General features: G+C 36.1%; 1 protein-coding gene across 2 annotated transcripts in view; it reads left to right on the forward strand.

Moving 5' to 3' along the window:
• Positions 1-283: 283 nt before the first annotated feature.
• Positions 284-16815, forward strand: part of NUP35 (nucleoporin 35) — a 36119-nt gene continuing 19587 nt past the window's right edge. The window contains exons 1-5 of one of the 2 annotated variants that reach the window (XM_059927290.1): positions 568-908; positions 2236-2341; positions 3788-3958; positions 5713-5840; positions 8388-8448. In XM_059927290.1, coding sequence (XP_059783273.1) covers positions 3799-3958; positions 5713-5840; positions 8388-8448 — 349 coding nt within the window. In that variant the 5' untranslated portion in view covers positions 568-908; positions 2236-2341; positions 3788-3798. Of the gene's footprint in view, positions 375-567; positions 909-2235; positions 2342-3787; positions 3959-5712; positions 5841-8387; positions 8449-16815 lie in introns of those variants that run through there. The other variant, XM_059927289.1, reaches the window with a different exon arrangement.

Here is a 16815-nt window from a genome sequence, read left to right on the forward strand (position 1 = left end):
GCTAATTATGAAATCGTGAGTAAAGTAACTTGTGCTTCTATAAAACTCAAGCACCAACAAATCTGGAGGCTCACGAGGTGAGCAGAAGAATTCGCAGAACCGCAGTTTCCACATTGTTTCATCACCCTACCAGTAAAAACCCTCTCGGAGACGTTGCGTCTCCGAAAAGACTGTTTTCCCATTCCAAAATGGCGGCTCCGGAGCCACAACTTAGGTATAGCGCATGTCCGGAAGTTACGCAATCCCATAAGGTAGCGCGCCCCTACCCGTGGGGAGAATTTCCGCCATTTTTGAAAATCGGGGAGGTGCGGGGCTAAGTGTCGCTGCTGCTGGGATGGCAGCCTTTGCCGTGGAATCCCAGGTGCCCACGTTAGGTGAGTAAAAAACTGCTTTTCCTCCCTAGCACTGCGATGCACACCGTAATCTTGGAAGCGGGCAAGCCTGAAAGGCAGTAGTCATAGGGCTCTCGTCTGCTAATTTCAGCCGCAGAGGGGCAGGCTCTGGCTCGTACCCAACTTCTTAGTCCGCCCCCTACTCAAGGAGTCTCCACCCAGCCGCTACCAAGGCGGCTCCGGGAAAATGCGGGCCCCGAGGAGGGCGAAGAAACGGCAGTCTTGTGGTGACTAAGCTGTTTTGTGCCCCCATACGCCGGAGCCAGACTTATCCATACCTGGGATTCCGCCAGCGCGGGAGACGCGATGCTAGGTTCAGGGATCCGGGGAAGCGTTGGTGGGAAGGAACTCACCTGTGAACACCTGGGTGGGCAGTGCCCTGGGGTGTGGTTACCTTTCACCTCTGTTTGGTCACCTAGGCTTTTAGTTCCTGTTTGATTCCTTCCTTCTCTCGGGCTTTGCAGAAGAAATCTGTTTTTGAAGGAAGCTTGAATCGTGCGACATTTAATTAACCAGGTGATGGCAGCCATTGAGATATTAGCCTTAATAGGAAGCCAGGAGTTCGCTCGATTTCCCCCGCCTTTATCTTGGGAAAATGACTAAGTATTGTAGGAGATCTTTTCCTCTAATCGGTCACGTCATGATTTTTTAAAAAAAATTCATTACCATTATTTAATGGGGAGGGGCATTGCTGAGATGTGTTGTCTTCAGAAAATCTTGCCAAGTTAGCAGGATGTCGATTTTGTGTGTGTGTGTCTGCTGAGTTTTGGGATTTGTGAGAACCGTCGAATATCTTAGAACAGAAAATAAATCGTCTACTGTCATAGAGATGTATTTGAAAGTTCGGTTACAACTTTGAGTTTGAAAGGAGAGCAAACAGGATATGTATCTGTAGAATGAGTTTTATTAGAGTTGAAGGATATATAATGCTTGCCATGTTTTGTGCAAAATAAGTTTCTTTTGAGACTAGAGTAACTTGTTTTAGCATTAGTTATAAAAAACTAAATGCGTAATATCAACAGAGATACTCAGCTACATTTAAAGTTGGTCTAGGTATTATGTCTTGTATTATTTTAGAGGTCAAAAACTTTTCATTCCAGTTCCAAAGTTTTCTACTCAACAAAAACATTTTGGAGTGTATGTTTTTTGGGGTTACAAATATGAATAAACCTCTGGTCAGAAATCTGACATTAGTTGTATTAATTGTTCAAGTCCACATATTGCAGATATTCCAGATGAGGAATAAACATTTTCCCAGCACCTAATGGTATAGTAAAACTAATGGTTACTTCAACAAACAATGCTAGCCGAGTAAGACACCGTACTTAACATGTTAGGAGTACAAGACTGAAATGGAATTTAAGACTTGCCAGATCCATTGGTATAGCTCTCTAAGTGAAAGGGTTGGGTGGTAAGTGACAGTTCAGTTAAGAGCCCTTTGTGCCCTTCTCACTCTGCTGCTTTCTACTGTATCACAATATACATTTGGATGTGTCAGAAATTTTCTTGACTTCATTATTACTATACTTGCCATATATGTATTTTTTCTTTTGGGGCTGGGAGAGTGAAGGTAGTTGGTGGTACCTAAAGCTTTGTAATACATTTATTACTATGGGTTTATAAATATATGTTCACAATATGCTTTTATTTAGACTTTTGGTTTGATTTTAGTGTTATGTTCTTTGGAAATATGTAATAGTACTGTGGTAACATCGTAACTAGCACTTTGAATTAATTACAATGTAATATAGCTCTTCACACCTTATTTCAGTATTTGCTTTATTCTTTTCCTGAATTTCTTTTCCTTTTTCCTTTTTTTATGTGTTTGCATTTTAATATCTAGGTCTACTATGATTAGAAATAAGAGGAAGAGTAAATAATTGAAAGCATTTGGATAGCAAGAAACACATTTTTGAGGCTGTTTAGAAGTTAAGGAATAGTTAATAAAGGTAATATAAATAACATACGAAATGTTTGACCTTTCTGAGTGCCATGAATCACATTCAGGCTTGTCAGATAGTTGAAAAATTAAATTTTCGTAAGCAGAAATTGCAAATTCTACATATACACATCAGTCCCTCAGTTTTGGCTGTTGTAAGATACTATTAGAATAATAATAATAACTAATATTTGGTGAATACTTACTGTATATTAGGCACTTGAGGTAAGTGCTTTACTTGCTGTTAAGTCTAATCAAAGCTCTGTGGGTGGGTGCTACAATTATGTCCATTTTGCTGAGACTGGAACTGAGGTCTCTTCACTCCAGAGCCCATGTTTTCCTTACTGGGCTATTTTGTCCTGAAATTAGAGGAAGTTACAGCTTCCTTATTTTCATAGTTGGAATAATAATAATACCTACCCTATAAATTGTGAAAAATAATTTTGAATTGATGATCCTGAAGTATCAGTTCTTAAATTGGTTTTTTGTTAGGGAGACTTTTATTGGTTATTCCTCACTTTAAAATGAATGGTTTTAAAAAATGACCCAAAAGATAACCTTTCCAAATCTTTTCAATATAATTCTTAGTTGGTATGCTAATCATCACATTATTTCATATGTGCTTTAATGTGTGCATGATTACCCTTTTATTACAAAAATGACTGACAGTTGTATATGGGGAAAGAAAAGTGGGACATACAGCACGCTAAACCTATTGTGTTTGATTTGCTTAGACTTTGTGTAACTAGTGCACCTTGTTCTTGTTTTCGGTTGTTACATAGTAGAAGCTGATCCAGAAATGGAAAGAAATTATTCTGTATGTATTAGGGATTTTTTTTTAAGATAATAAGCTAAAATGTAAAAATTTTTAAATAAATGTTGATTCTTAAATCTATGAAGTAATGTAAACAAAAACAGCTGTCAAATATTATTTGGTTAATACAAAATATTTCACATTTTTCTAGAAATAATTTTTATTGTTTTTTTTTTTTAAAGAAATTCACGTTCTTTTATTTATTTATTTATTTATTTATGACTGTGTTGGGTCTTCGTTTCTGTGCGAGGGCTTTCTCTAGTTGCGGCAAGTGGGGACCACTCTTCATCGCGGTGCGCGGGCCTCTCACCATCGCGGCCTCTCTTGTTGCGGAGCACAGGCTCCAGACGCGCAGGCTCAGTAATTGTGGCTCACAGGCCCAGTTGCTCCGTGGCATGTGGGATCTTCCCAGACCAGGGCTCGAACCCGTGTCCCCTGCATCGGCAGGCAGATTCCCAACCACCGCGCCACCAGAGAAGCCCTATTGTTTTTTAAAATAATAAAATTAACAATGGTTCTGTAATACTTAACAGTTTTGATTAAATTCTCAAAATTGTTTATGCTGGATTCTTGCATCTTTTTGTTAGATATTGTTACATTAAAGTCCTTTCTTTGTATTATTTTATTTTCTGATTCATTTAGGATCTGAACCAATGATGCTGGGTTCACCCACGTCTCCAAAGCCAGGGGTTAATGCCCAGTTCCTACCTGGATTTTTAATGGGGGATTTGCCAGCTCCAGTGACTCCACAACCTCGATCAATTAGTGGCCCTTCAGTAGGAGTAATGGAAATGAGATCACCTTTACTTGCAGGTAGGTAAATTGCTTAAAATAGTTTTATAGTACTATCAATACATGTACTAGAATTTTAAAAAGGGTAGTGGTGCAGCATTCACCCTCAAACCACATTTATTTTAAAAAATTAAGCAGTATCTCTATTTTTATTTTAAGATTATTGGAATAGAGGTGTAAGCAATATAAGTTACTATAATTCCAAGAACCACTCACTAAAAATATGTATACTACATTTTATTCAATCTAAGAGGCCATTGATTGTAAAACTCACCATCATTTTAAGTACCACTAAGAAAGAAAAACACTAAATATGATAGAACACCATTTGCCAATTTTTGTAAATTATCCGTTTCAGAGATGTTAAAGTGTGTGTGGGTGGGGGGAGGGGAAATATGGTCGTTTAACTTCAGCTGAATTCAATTTAAGTAATTCATCTTAAATATAATAATAGCAAATAGTCAAAAGAAGTGTAATTTGAAAATCTGTAGATATGAATTCTACTTCTAGTCATAGTGAATTAAGAGTCTCACTTATGGTGTGTTTAGTGAAAGGACTTACTCCACAAACTATGATTTGCAGTTGCCAGCCCAAAATGTTATGTAAATGAAACGTATCTTTTACAGGACTCTTTTAGCAAACAAATATTGTAAAAGATAACTTGAAAGTTTTGACTGTGAATAGTGAGAGCTACAAAAATGGTTGAATTCCAAATGTGAGCTAATATCCTTTTAATAGATGTTTAAATGAAAATTCTTCTTACTTTAATTGTCCTTAAGGTATTATTTCGGTTAAAGTGGTTTATTATCTTTTTTTTTTTTTTTTAGGGTTGATCAGGGAGAATTATAAGTTATATTCTGGACAGATTTTTGTTTTTTACATATTTCAAGTGTATTATTTTATTACTGTAGCTACCACATATTGAGTGTTTATGAGCCAGGCAGTATGCTAAGCATTTTATATGTTATTTTCATTCTTTTATCAGTCCTAAAGGGTAGTTAGTAGTATCCTCCATAAGAGGAAACTGAGGCTAAATGCAGTATAGAACTTGCTGAAGCTCAACTGGTTAGTGACAGCAGGAGGTTAAAGCCCAGGTCAGTCTTGTTCTATAGCCTGTGCTCTAATCTAAATACCTTATGCCGTACTGTCTAGGCTCAGACATTAGTCTTACGGAGGGCCTGGACTGCTTCGCTACTTGGCATTGTTGATTCTCTGACTTAACGAAGATCCCTTTGTATCCCCCAAAGTTGGTCCTTTTCCTGTATGTTTATTATGTACTTAAATATATTTCTACTGTGAGAAACACGAATAGGAATTTGACAGTCAAATTCCACATTAGGAGATTATATTCAAGTGTATACAAACTGCAGCTGTTTAATACCTACTTTCAAGTGAGAAATAGGATCAAATTTTGTACGGAAATGTTAAGCATCTTGTAGAGAAAACAAAAGTTGCGTGTGTTTACTAAAAACTAAAATTTCTCTTTACTTATTCTGGAACCTTTTATTCAAAGTGCAGTCTATGGATCACCAACATTGGCATCACTGGGAGCTTGTTAGAAATTCATAGTCTCAGGCTCCATCTCACATGATCTGAGACATAACCTGAATTTTAACAAGATGCCTAGGTGATTCTTATGTGTATTAAGGTTTGAGAAGCGCTGGGAGACAGGAGTTGAAGTCATTATTTTAAAAATATTAATTTAAAAGGTCTTACCAGAAAGATGGAGGATTTCTTTATTTTCTCATCTGTCTATATTTTTTGTACATTGTTAGGTGGGTCACCACCACAGCCAGTTGTACCAGCTCATAAAGATAAAAGTGGAGCTCCACCAGTTAGAAGTATATATGATGACATTTCCAGCCCAGGACTTGGATCAACACCTTTAACTTCAAGAAGACAGGTCATATACATATCCTCATTCATGACTATACATATCCTCGTTCATGACCATACATATCCTTATTTCATGTTTTTATGCGGTTATACAGGGAGGGTCAGTAATTTGAAGTGTTTGCCTGAGGTCTGTTTTAGTGTAACTTTATTGCACAGAATAAGCATTAGGGACAGTTATCATAGAGTCTAATTAAATTGTGTTTATCATGAAATGTACTTAAAAATGTAATAGAACTTAGATAATTGTCTCGTATAGGTAATTCTGTGGCTTTTAAAGGTGTGCCTCTTCACCTGTCCATGCCCCCAACCTCATTAATAAACATGTAGAAATGATTATCATTTAAATTGTTCATTGTTTAAAAAGTTCAATATTTATACATAATTTTGTGAAAGAACAAATGAAGATTCAGGGTTTATCCAGATCTAAGGCACCTTGTAATGATTTGAGGTCTTTATTTTAGGGATAGTTTTATTAATATAAGACCAATATCCTTTTAGAGCTGTGTTCACTGTTTACTTATTTTACTAAAAACGCTTCCTCCTGCATGTTTATGAGCTGATGGTTTAGTGTGTTCCTGGTGTAGGTGTTCTGATGGTGATGTTAAGTTTTGGTTGGTGTAGATGTAGGTGTTCTGATGGTGTTATTTTCAGTCAGATTATACAAGTTAGGGATTCTCTGTTATAATGGTACTGATAGCACAAAAAAGTATGTAATACTTACGAAGTACCTACAGTGTACATGACCTAATCTTATAACTTCTCATGTATTGTCTCATTTAATCCTCACAATGAATCTGTGAGGTAGCCCTTAGGAGCTTTATTTTATCATTGAGGAAACTAGGACACCGAAAGCCTAAGTAATTTGACAAGGGTAAGTCAGCTAGTCTAGTAGAGCCAGATTTTAAACCTAGCAATCTTGAACCTAGAGCCAGTGTTTACAAGAGCAGTGTTCTGCTAATACATACTACTGTGATTACTCTTGATTGTCAGTTGAAAGGTAGTGTGGATTTTTCTTTTAAGTAGGAAGTTTAGTAGCTTTTATAGTCAAAAGTTTTCTCTCCTATTACTATTATGCCTAGAAGGATATATAAACAAAGTGTATCAGCTAAACTGGTAAGTTCTTTATATAACAACATTTCTGCTGTTTGATTTGGAGAAATATTTTATGGCCTTTCCCTAAATCAAATATAGCATGTTTGTTGGCAAGTTTAAGAAAAGTAGAAAAATCTTTCAGTAAACTTTGATTATAGGCTTGATATGCATGGCATACTAGGCCTGTTTGTCAAGCAAGGCAAAATTAATTCATTGTGTTAAACAGATTACTTTCTTTTTCCAACACTTCTACACGTGCCCTCCTGTCGAGTGTAGTAGCTACTAGCCAAGTGTGGCTGTTGACACTTGAAATGTGGCTAGTCCTATACTGAATTGAGATATACATGCGTACTAGAAAATTAACAACTACTTGTGTGGTTTGTGTTATATGTGGACAGTGGTGTTATAAACTTAACTATGTCCAGAATATTCTGGTCTGGAGTATTTTTCTAGAGGTTGATAGATAAATCTGATGTTTAGTTTGATATGAGGATCTCTGGCTTATAAGTTTATGCCAGTTTTCATTACTTCTCTCATAATACATGAAAAGAAAGGTAGTTTATAGTTATTGCTATGTTCAAAATGTTTAAAAATCTTGTGGGTCATAATTTGTAGAGAAAATTTTTGATTTGGAAGTTGGTAAGAATATTATTAAAGTCCAAATTAGTTTTGTCGCCTGACACTTCAGTCAACCTCTCTCTAATCAGGAAAGAAGTTATCATTAAGAATTGAACAATGCATTTTGTATCCCTCCTAACAATCTCTCAGCATTTGGTCTGGCTGCTGGATAATAGCCAGATTTTAGATTTTCTTAGTTTAGTCAGAATCTGTTAAAAAAATTTCTCTCTATATGTTTACTTCTAGAGAAAGAGTCTGTTTCTCATTCTGGAGTAGATATTTTTGTTTTTGTTTATAGAAGGACTTTTAACTACTTTAATCTCTAATTTTCTCACATTTAAAGGAATTAGTCTTTGTTACTTTCTACTAGTAAAGGCAGAGATATGCTGTCTTTTACTGTGTAGACTGATTTGAATCTATAGTATTTCATGGTTTGTAAATGTCAATTTAGAAATACAGTTTTGCCATCTTTCTGTTTTTCAATGTGAACTTGATGATTTGAGGAATCACCATTCTCTCTGTTATTTCAAATATTGTATCTTAGGAACTAAAAACAAATAGCAGTGTTACTGTTTACTAAAAATAATGTCTTTTTACCTAATGCAACTTTTCTTATATTAAACATATAATATGCTAACAAGTCTGGCATTTTAGATTAATACTGTTCAGCTTAAAAAAAACACAAAACTTAGAGAGTACTCTTCAATTGTGAGCTAATAGGCATTTCCAGTACCTGGTAGACATTCAGTTGTCTGTTGAATGTAGTTTTTCAACACTTATTGTGTTTGTGTTTTGGTTAGAACTTTGCATTTTTACTTTAACACTTTCTTCTGTTTTCATGTAGGCAAACATTTCAGTAATGCAGAGTCCTCTTGTCGGAGTTATGACAACTACTCCTGGAACAGGTAAGCAATGCCTTTTAACACCAATGACTATTCTTTACTCTTTGAATGAAGATAATATAAGACCTTTGTTGGTCATTGCCAAAATTTTGCCTTTTATATTTCAAACTTGGAGACTTTCTCAAATGTCAGTAACTTCCTTCAGCAAGGAAATATTTATTTGTATAGTATTCTTTTCTGAACTTATAGATAAGATGTGATATTTTACTGAAAAATAAAAATTACAAAAATTTAAAATTACAGTTAAAAACTGTAATTTAAAAAAAAGTGGTTGCAATTGAGAAGAAGAAGAATACAGAGACTGAATAATAAAGATGTTTTGAGAGATATTAGTGCATAGCTATAAATCTAAATGTCATTGACTACAAACAGCCACTGATTATATCTCATTTTTCTTTAAGATTAATGGTTTTTTTTATCATGGTTAGCATCATCATAAGCACAGCTCTTCTAACATATTTGTATATTTATAATCTATCAAATGTTCACTCAGTAAATACTTGAGCATGTAACCAAGTATCAGGCCTTGGGAAACTGAACAAAATAGATAATCTTTGCCTTTATGGAGCTTACATTTATTTATAGAATTCACATTTATAAATAAAATAGTTTGTTAGAAGGTAATATATTTTATGGATGAAAATTAAGCAGCAAAGGGAAGTAGGGAGTGAGGGCTTATATTAACTAAGGTAGTGTGTTAGTTTTCTTTTGCTGCATAACGTATTACCACAAACTTAAAAATGGTTTAAACAGTTCAGTGTACTGTTTTACAGTTCTGGAGGTGGGAAATCTGAAATGGGTCTCAATGGGCTAAAATCAGGGCATTGGTAGGCTGTATTAATTTATGGAGGCTCTAGGGGAGAATCTGTTTTCTGCCTTTTCCATCTTCTAGAGACTGCCCACATTTGTTTGTGGTCCCCTTCCTCCATCTTTAAAGCCAGCAACATTGTATCTCTGACCATTCTTCTGCAGTCAAGTCTCCCTCTCTCTCTTTTAAGGACTCTTGTGAATACTTGGAGCCCTTCTGGATAATCCAGGATAATCTCCCTATTTTAAGGTCAGCTGATTAGCAATCTTAACATCTGCAACGTTAATTCTCCTTTGCCATGTAATATAACACTCCCAGGTTCCAGGGATAAGGACATGGACATCTGGGGGTGAGGGGAAGCATTATTCTGCTTACTACAAATAGTTATAGGAAAAGTAACATTTGCTCAAAAACATTTAGGGCAAGTTTTCTAAACAGAGGAAATAGCAAGTACAAAGGCACGGAGGTGGGATTGTGTCTGGGGTGTTCAAACAAGTATAAAGAAGGTACTGTGAAATGGAGTGAGTGAGGGGGCGAATAATAGATGAGGTCAGAGAGATAATGTGGGCTGATGCAACAAGGCCTTGTAGGTCATCGTAACAGTCGGTCTTTACCCAGAAAAGGTGGAAAAAAATAGGATGAGACTGGTCCTGTGATGTGAATAGACTTTGAAATAAGGAACAGGGTGGAAGCAAGGAGACCATACAGTTGGCTACTGCATTAGTCCAGGTGAGAGATGGTGGTGGCTTAGACATAAAGGAAGGCAGGAAAGGAGGAACAACAGCAAAAACAGACGGAACAAAAGAAACAGTAGCAAGACAGTAGGGTTAAATGAACCAAATGGACAACTATATAAAACGAAATGTGCTAAACACTCCTGTTTAAAGGCAAGCTGGTAACAAAAGTAATATCCGATGACAAGTTAGATCTTTTTATCTTCCAAATCTTGATTTCTTCAAGCAGTCTGAGTCATCATGGCAGTGTTCTTAAAGTCTAGATTTCTACTACTGGTTTGTTCAAGGCTGTTTCTATTATGTTCCTCAAGTTTCTTCCAGCCTCCACCCACTGCCCTATTCGAAAGTCATTTCCACACTTTTAGGTATTTGTTACAGCAGCATCCCTTTTGGTACCAAAATCTGTATTAGTTTTAAATTGTTGCCATAACAAATTACCACAAACTTAGTGGCTTAAAGCAACACACATTTACTACATCATAGTTTCTAAAGGTCAGATGTCTGGGCACAGCTTGGTTCTTTGCTTTAGAGGTCAGGTGTTAGCAGGGCTCTGTTCTTTTCTGGAAGCTCTGTGAATGAATCTGCATCCAGGTCGTTGGCCAAATTCAGTTCCATGTCATTGTAGGAATGAGGTCTCTGTTTCTTTGCTGGCTGTCACCTGTAGGTTGTTTTCAGCTTCTAGAGGCTGCCCTCATTCCTTGGCTTATGGTTCCCCGTCTGTCTTCAAAGAGAGCAATGGCAGATCAAATCCTTTTCTATGATTTGAATCTCTCTGATCTCTCTCTTCTATTGTATCTCTGATTTGACTTTTCTGCCATCTGCTGCTGTTAAGAGCTCATTTGATTACTTTGGGCTCACTGGAATAATCCAGGGTAATTCTTTTAAGATCAGCTGATAAATAACCTAATTCTGTCTGTAAAGTCCCTTCACAGCAATACCTGGCTTAGAGTTTGATTGAATTACCAATCAGTCAAACCAGGGGACAGAAGATTTGGGGTGATGTCTTTAGATTTCTGTCTGCCACACATATATATAATGGTGAAAAATCTAGGATGTCACCTCTGTCTCAGTTACATACTTGAGGCGAAATATTCTAGGGGAATTAGTTCAGGTTTTAACAATCCTAATTTGATCAAATAGGCAGATGACAGTGCTTTGTTATGTGATAATGCTTTGCTACATGGCTATTTGTTATAATATTGACTATGCGGTTGAGTCAGTAAGTGATCCCAGAGACATTGAAGATGCAAAAGCACATAATGTTAAGTAATGTATTTTATGCTTTAAAGGATCTCTTAGTTGCCTGAAAAGCATGCATTGTAATATTCTGATTGCTGTCAAGTGGAAGAGTACAGGATTAAAGTTAATTAAACCTCCTTTTGTTAATTTATTTTTTCTAATACTGTAACTTCTTATGAGGTTCTTGTAATTTTAGAAATCATATGTGAAAATATAAGAACTATGATAGCAAAAGATAACTGTCATAAATTGGCCACTGGGAGCCACTGCTGCTTCTTATTTGAGTTTAAGGAATTCATGTAAAGTCTTAATGGGGCATAAGTGAAAAAGAATACTTTCTTTTTTTTAAGAATACTTTTGAAAAGATGTGATAGACAAGAGGACTGTCATGCATGGTCAATACTAAAGAAGACACGGAAGAAAGGAGTTGAGAAAATTGAGGTGGAAAATGAAGACTTTTCACTCACAGCTATTTTTTAAACTCTTATATTTAGTGTTAAATAAATGAAAATTTCTTGTATGATTTGTAAATTTTAACTTTCTGAGATTGGCACCTTTTATGAAGAGACGTCACAGGATTTAATGGCATGAATTGCTATTTTATGCTTAGGTCCTTGTATCCAAAGGTGACTTTGGTTAGTTTTTAATTCTGAAACTGAGGTTAAAAATCTCTTTTAGAATCTTATTTCTGGTGTAGAAAAACCTTGGTCATATAACAAAGTGGGAAATCTAGATTAAAGAATTTCAAAAACTTTTTTCAACCATTATGGCTTCTGATAAACAATACTGATTGTTTGCCCTCTCTGATAAACAATACTCAATGTTTGCCCTCTCTTTCCCCATCCTCACCCCTCAATTTTCTTCTGTTACTATTTAAATATTCCTCTACTTTTCATCCTATTTTTATTTTAAAAAATTTATGTTTATTTTTTCTTTAGGATTTTTTTTTTTTAAACATCTTTACTGGAGTATAATTGCTTTACAATGTTGTGTTAGTTTCTGCTGTATAACAAAGTGAATCAGCTATACGTATACATATATCCCCATATCCCTCCCTCTTGCATCTCCCTCCCATCCTCCCTATCCCACCCCTCTAGGTGGTCACAAAGCACCGAGCTGATCTCCCCGTGAGATGCAGCTGCTTCCCACTAGCTATCTGTTTGCCACTCTCTCACTTCATCCCAGCTTACCCTCCCCCACCCCCGTGTCCTCAAATCCATTCTCTGTGTCTGCATCTCTATTCCACTCCTGCCCCTAGGTTCATCAGAAACATTTTTTTTTCTTTTTAGATTCCATATATATGTGTTGGCATATGGTATTTGTTTTTCTCTTTCTGACTTACTTCACTCTGTATGACAGACTCTAGGTCCATCCACCTCATTACAAATAACTCAATTTTGTTTCTTTTTATGGCTGAGTAATAGTCCATCATATATGTGTGCCATATCTTCTTTATCCACTCATCTGTTGATGGACACTTAGGTTGCTTCCATGTCCTGGCTATTGTAAATAGTGCTTCAGTGAACATTTTGGTACATGTCTCTTTTTGAATTATGGTTTTCTCAGGGTATATGCCCAGTAGTGGGATTGCTGGGTCACATGGTAGTTCTAATTTTAGTTTTTTTTTTTTTTTTTAAACATCTTTATTGGAGTATAATTGCTTTACAATGGTGTGTTAGTTTCTGCTTTATAACAAAGTGAATCAGTTGTACATATACATATGTTCCCATATCTCTTCCCTCTTGCATCTCCCTCCCTCCCACCCTCCCTATCCCACCCCTCTAGGTGGTCACAAAGCACCGAGCTGATCTCCCTGTGCTATGCGGCTGCTTCCCACTAGCTATCTATTTTACATTTGGTAGTGTATATATGTCCATGACACTCTCTCACCCTGTCACATCTTACCCCTCCCCCTCCCCATATCCTCAAGTCCATTCTCTAGTAGGTCTGTGTCTTTATTCCCGTCTTGCCACTAGGTTCTTCATGACCTTTTTTCCCCCTTAGATTCCATATATATGTGTTAGCATACTGTATTTGTTTTTCTCTTTCTGACTTACTTCACTCTGTATGACAGACTCTAACTCCATCCACCTCACTACAAATACCTCCATTTCATTTCTTTTTATGGCTGAGTAATATTCCATTGTATATATGTGCCACGTCTTCTTTATCCATTCATCCGATGATGGACGCTTAGGTTGCTTCCATGTCCTAGCTATTGTAAATAGAGCTGCAATGAACATTTTGGTACATGACTCTTTTTGAATTATGGTTTTCTCAGGGTATATGCCCAGTAGTGGGATTGCTGGGTCGTATGGTAGTTCTATTTGTAGTTTTTAAAGGAACCTCCATACTGTTCTCCATAGTGGCAGTATCAATTTACATTCCCACCCACAGTGCAAGAGGGTTCCCTTTTCTCCACACCCTCTCCAGCATTTATTGTTTGCAGATTTTTTGATGATGGCCGTTCTGACAGGTGTGAGGTGATACCTCATTTTAGTTTTGATCTGCATTTCTCTAATGATTAGTGATGTTGAGCATCCTTTCATGTGTTTGTTGGCAGTCTGTATGTTTAATTTGGAGAAAAGTCTATTTAGATCTTCTGCCCATCTTTGGACTGGGTTGTTTGTTTTTTTGATATTGAGCTGCGTGAGCTGCTTGTATATTTTGGAGATTAATCCTTTGTCAGTTGCTTCATTTGCAGATATTTTCTCCCATTCTGAGGGTTGTCTTTTCGTCTTGTTTATGGTTTACTTTGCTCTGTAAAAGCTTTTAAGTTTCATTAAGTCCCATTTGTTTATTTTTGTTTTTATTTCCATTTCTCTAGGAGGTGGGTCAAAAAGGATCTTGCTGTGATTTATGTCAAAGAGTGTTCTTCCTATGTTTTCCTCTAAGGGTTTTATGTGTCTGACCTTACATTTAGGTCTTTAATCCATTTTGAGGTTTTTTTTGTGTATGGTGTTAGGAAGTGTTCTAATTTCATTCTTTTACATGTAGCTGTCCAGTTTTCCCAGCACCACTTATTGAAGAGGCTGTCTTTTCTCCATTGTATATTCTTGCCTCCTTTATCAAAGATAAGGTGACCATGTGTGTGTGGGTTTATCTCTGGGCTTTCTAGCCTGTTCCACTGATCTATATTTGTTTTTGTGCCAGTACCATATTGTCTTGATTATTGTAGCTTTGTAGTATAGTCTCAATAACAGAGCCTGATTCCTCCAGCTCCGTTTTTTCTTTCTCAAGATTGCTTTGGCTGTTGAGGGTCTTTTGTGTTTCCATACACATTGTGAAATTTTTTGTTCTAGTTCTGTGAAAAATGCCATTGGTAGTTTGATGGGGATTGCATTGAATATGTAGATTGCTTTGGGTAGTATAGTCATTTTCAAAATGTTGATTCTTCCAACCCAAGAACATGATATATCTCTCCATCTATTTGTATCATCTTTCATTTCTTTCATCAGTGTCTTATAGTTTTCTGCATACAGGTGTTTTGTCTCCTTAAGTAGGTTTATTCCTAGGTATTTTATTCTTTTTGTTACAGTGGTAAATGGGAGTGTTTCCTTAATTTCTCTTTCAGATTTTTCATCATTAGTGTATAGGAATGCAAGAGATTTCTGTGCATTGATTTTGTATCCTGCAACTTTATCAAATTCATTGATTAACTCTAGTAGTTTTCTAGTACCATCTTTAGGATTCTCTATGTATAGTATCATGTCACCTGCAAACAGTGACAGCTTTACTTCTTTTCTGATTTGGTCTCCTTTTATTTCTTTTTCTTCTCTGATTGCTGTGGCTAAAACTTCCAAAACTATGTTGAATAATAGTGGTGAGAGTGGGCATCCTTGTCTTGTTCCTGATTTTAGAGGAAATGGTTTCAGTTTTTCACCATTGAGAACCATGCTGTCTGTGGGTTTGTCATATATGGCCTTTATTATGTTGAGGTAATACCCTATGTGCCTAGTTTCTGAAGAGTTTTTATCATAAATGGGTGTTGAATTTTGTCAAAAGCTTTTTCTGCATCTATTGAGATTATCATATGGTTTTCATCTTTCAGTTTGTTAATATGGTGTATCACATTGATTTACGTATATTGAAGAATGCTTACATTCCTAGCATAAACTCCACTTGATCATGGTGTATGATCTTTTTAATGTGCTGTTGGATTCTGTTTGCTACTGTTTTGTTGAGGATTTTTGCATCTGTGTTCATCAGTGATATTGGTCTGTAGTGGTTTTGGTATCAGGGTGATGGTGGCCTCATAGAATGAGTTTGGGAGTGTTCCTCCTTCTGCTATGTTTTTTGAGAGTTTCAGAAGGATAAGTGTTAGCTCTTCTCTAAATGTATGATAGAATTTGCCTGTGAAGCCATCTGGTCCTGGCCTTTTGTTTGTGGGAAGATTTTTAATCAGTTTCCATTTCAGTGCTTGTGATTGGTCTGTTTACATTTTCTGTTTCTTCCAGGTTCAGCCTCGGAAGGTTGTGCTTTTCTAAGAATTTGTCCATTTCTTCCAGGTTGTCCATTTTATTGGCATAGAGTTGCTTGTAGTAATCTCTCATGATCCTTTGTATTTCTGCAGTGTCAGTTGTTACTTCTACTTTTTCATTTCTAATTCTGTTGAATCTATTTGAGTCTTCTCTTTTTTTTTTTTTCTTGATGAGTCTGGCTAGTGGTTTATCAATTTTGTGTATCTTCTCAAAGAACCAGCTTTTAGTTTTATTGATCTTTGCTATTGTTTCCTTCATTTCTTTTTCATTTATTTCTGATCTGATCTTTATGATTTCTTTCCTCCTGCTGACTTTGGGGTTTTTTTGTTCTTCTTTCTCTAATTGCTTTAAGTGTAAGGTTAGGTTATTTATTTGAGATGTTTCTTGTTTCTTGAGGTAGGATTGTATTGCTATAAACTTCCCTCTTAGAACTGCTTTTGCTGTATCCCATAGGTTTTGGGTCGTAGTGTTTTCATTGTCATCTGTTTTTAGGTATTTTTTGATTTCCTCTTTGATTTCTTCAGTGATCTCTTGGTTATTTAGTAGTGTATTGTTTAGTCTCCATGTGTTTGTATTTCTAATAGTTTTCTTCCTGTAATTGATATCTAGTCTCATAGCATTGTGGTCAGAAAAGATACTTGATACGATTTCAATTTTCTTGAATTTACCTAGGCTTGATTTGTGACCCAAGGTATGATCTATCCTGGAGAATGTTCCATGAGCACTTGAGAAGAAAGTGTGTTCTATTGTTTTTGGATGGAATGTCCTATAAATATCAATTAAGTCCATCTTGTTTAATGTGTCATTTAAAGCTTGTGTTTCCTTATTTATTTTCATTTTGTATTATCTGTCTATTGGTGAAAGTGGGGTGTTAAAGTTCCCTACTATGATTGTGTTACTGTCGATTTCCTCTTTATGGCTGTTAGCGTTTGCCTTATGTATTGTGGTGCTCCTATGTTGGGTGCATAAATATTTACAATTATAATATCTTCTTCTTGGATTGATCCTTTGGTCATTATGTAGTGCCATTCTTTGTCTCTTGTAATAGTCTTTATTTTAAAGTCTATTTTGTCTGATAAGAGAATTGCTACTCCAGCTTTCTTTTGAT

This window comes from Balaenoptera ricei, chromosome 7, assembly GCF_028023285.1.
Source record: "Balaenoptera ricei isolate mBalRic1 chromosome 7, mBalRic1.hap2, whole genome shotgun sequence".
Classification (NCBI taxonomy): Eukaryota; Metazoa; Chordata; class Mammalia; order Artiodactyla; family Balaenopteridae; genus Balaenoptera; species Balaenoptera ricei.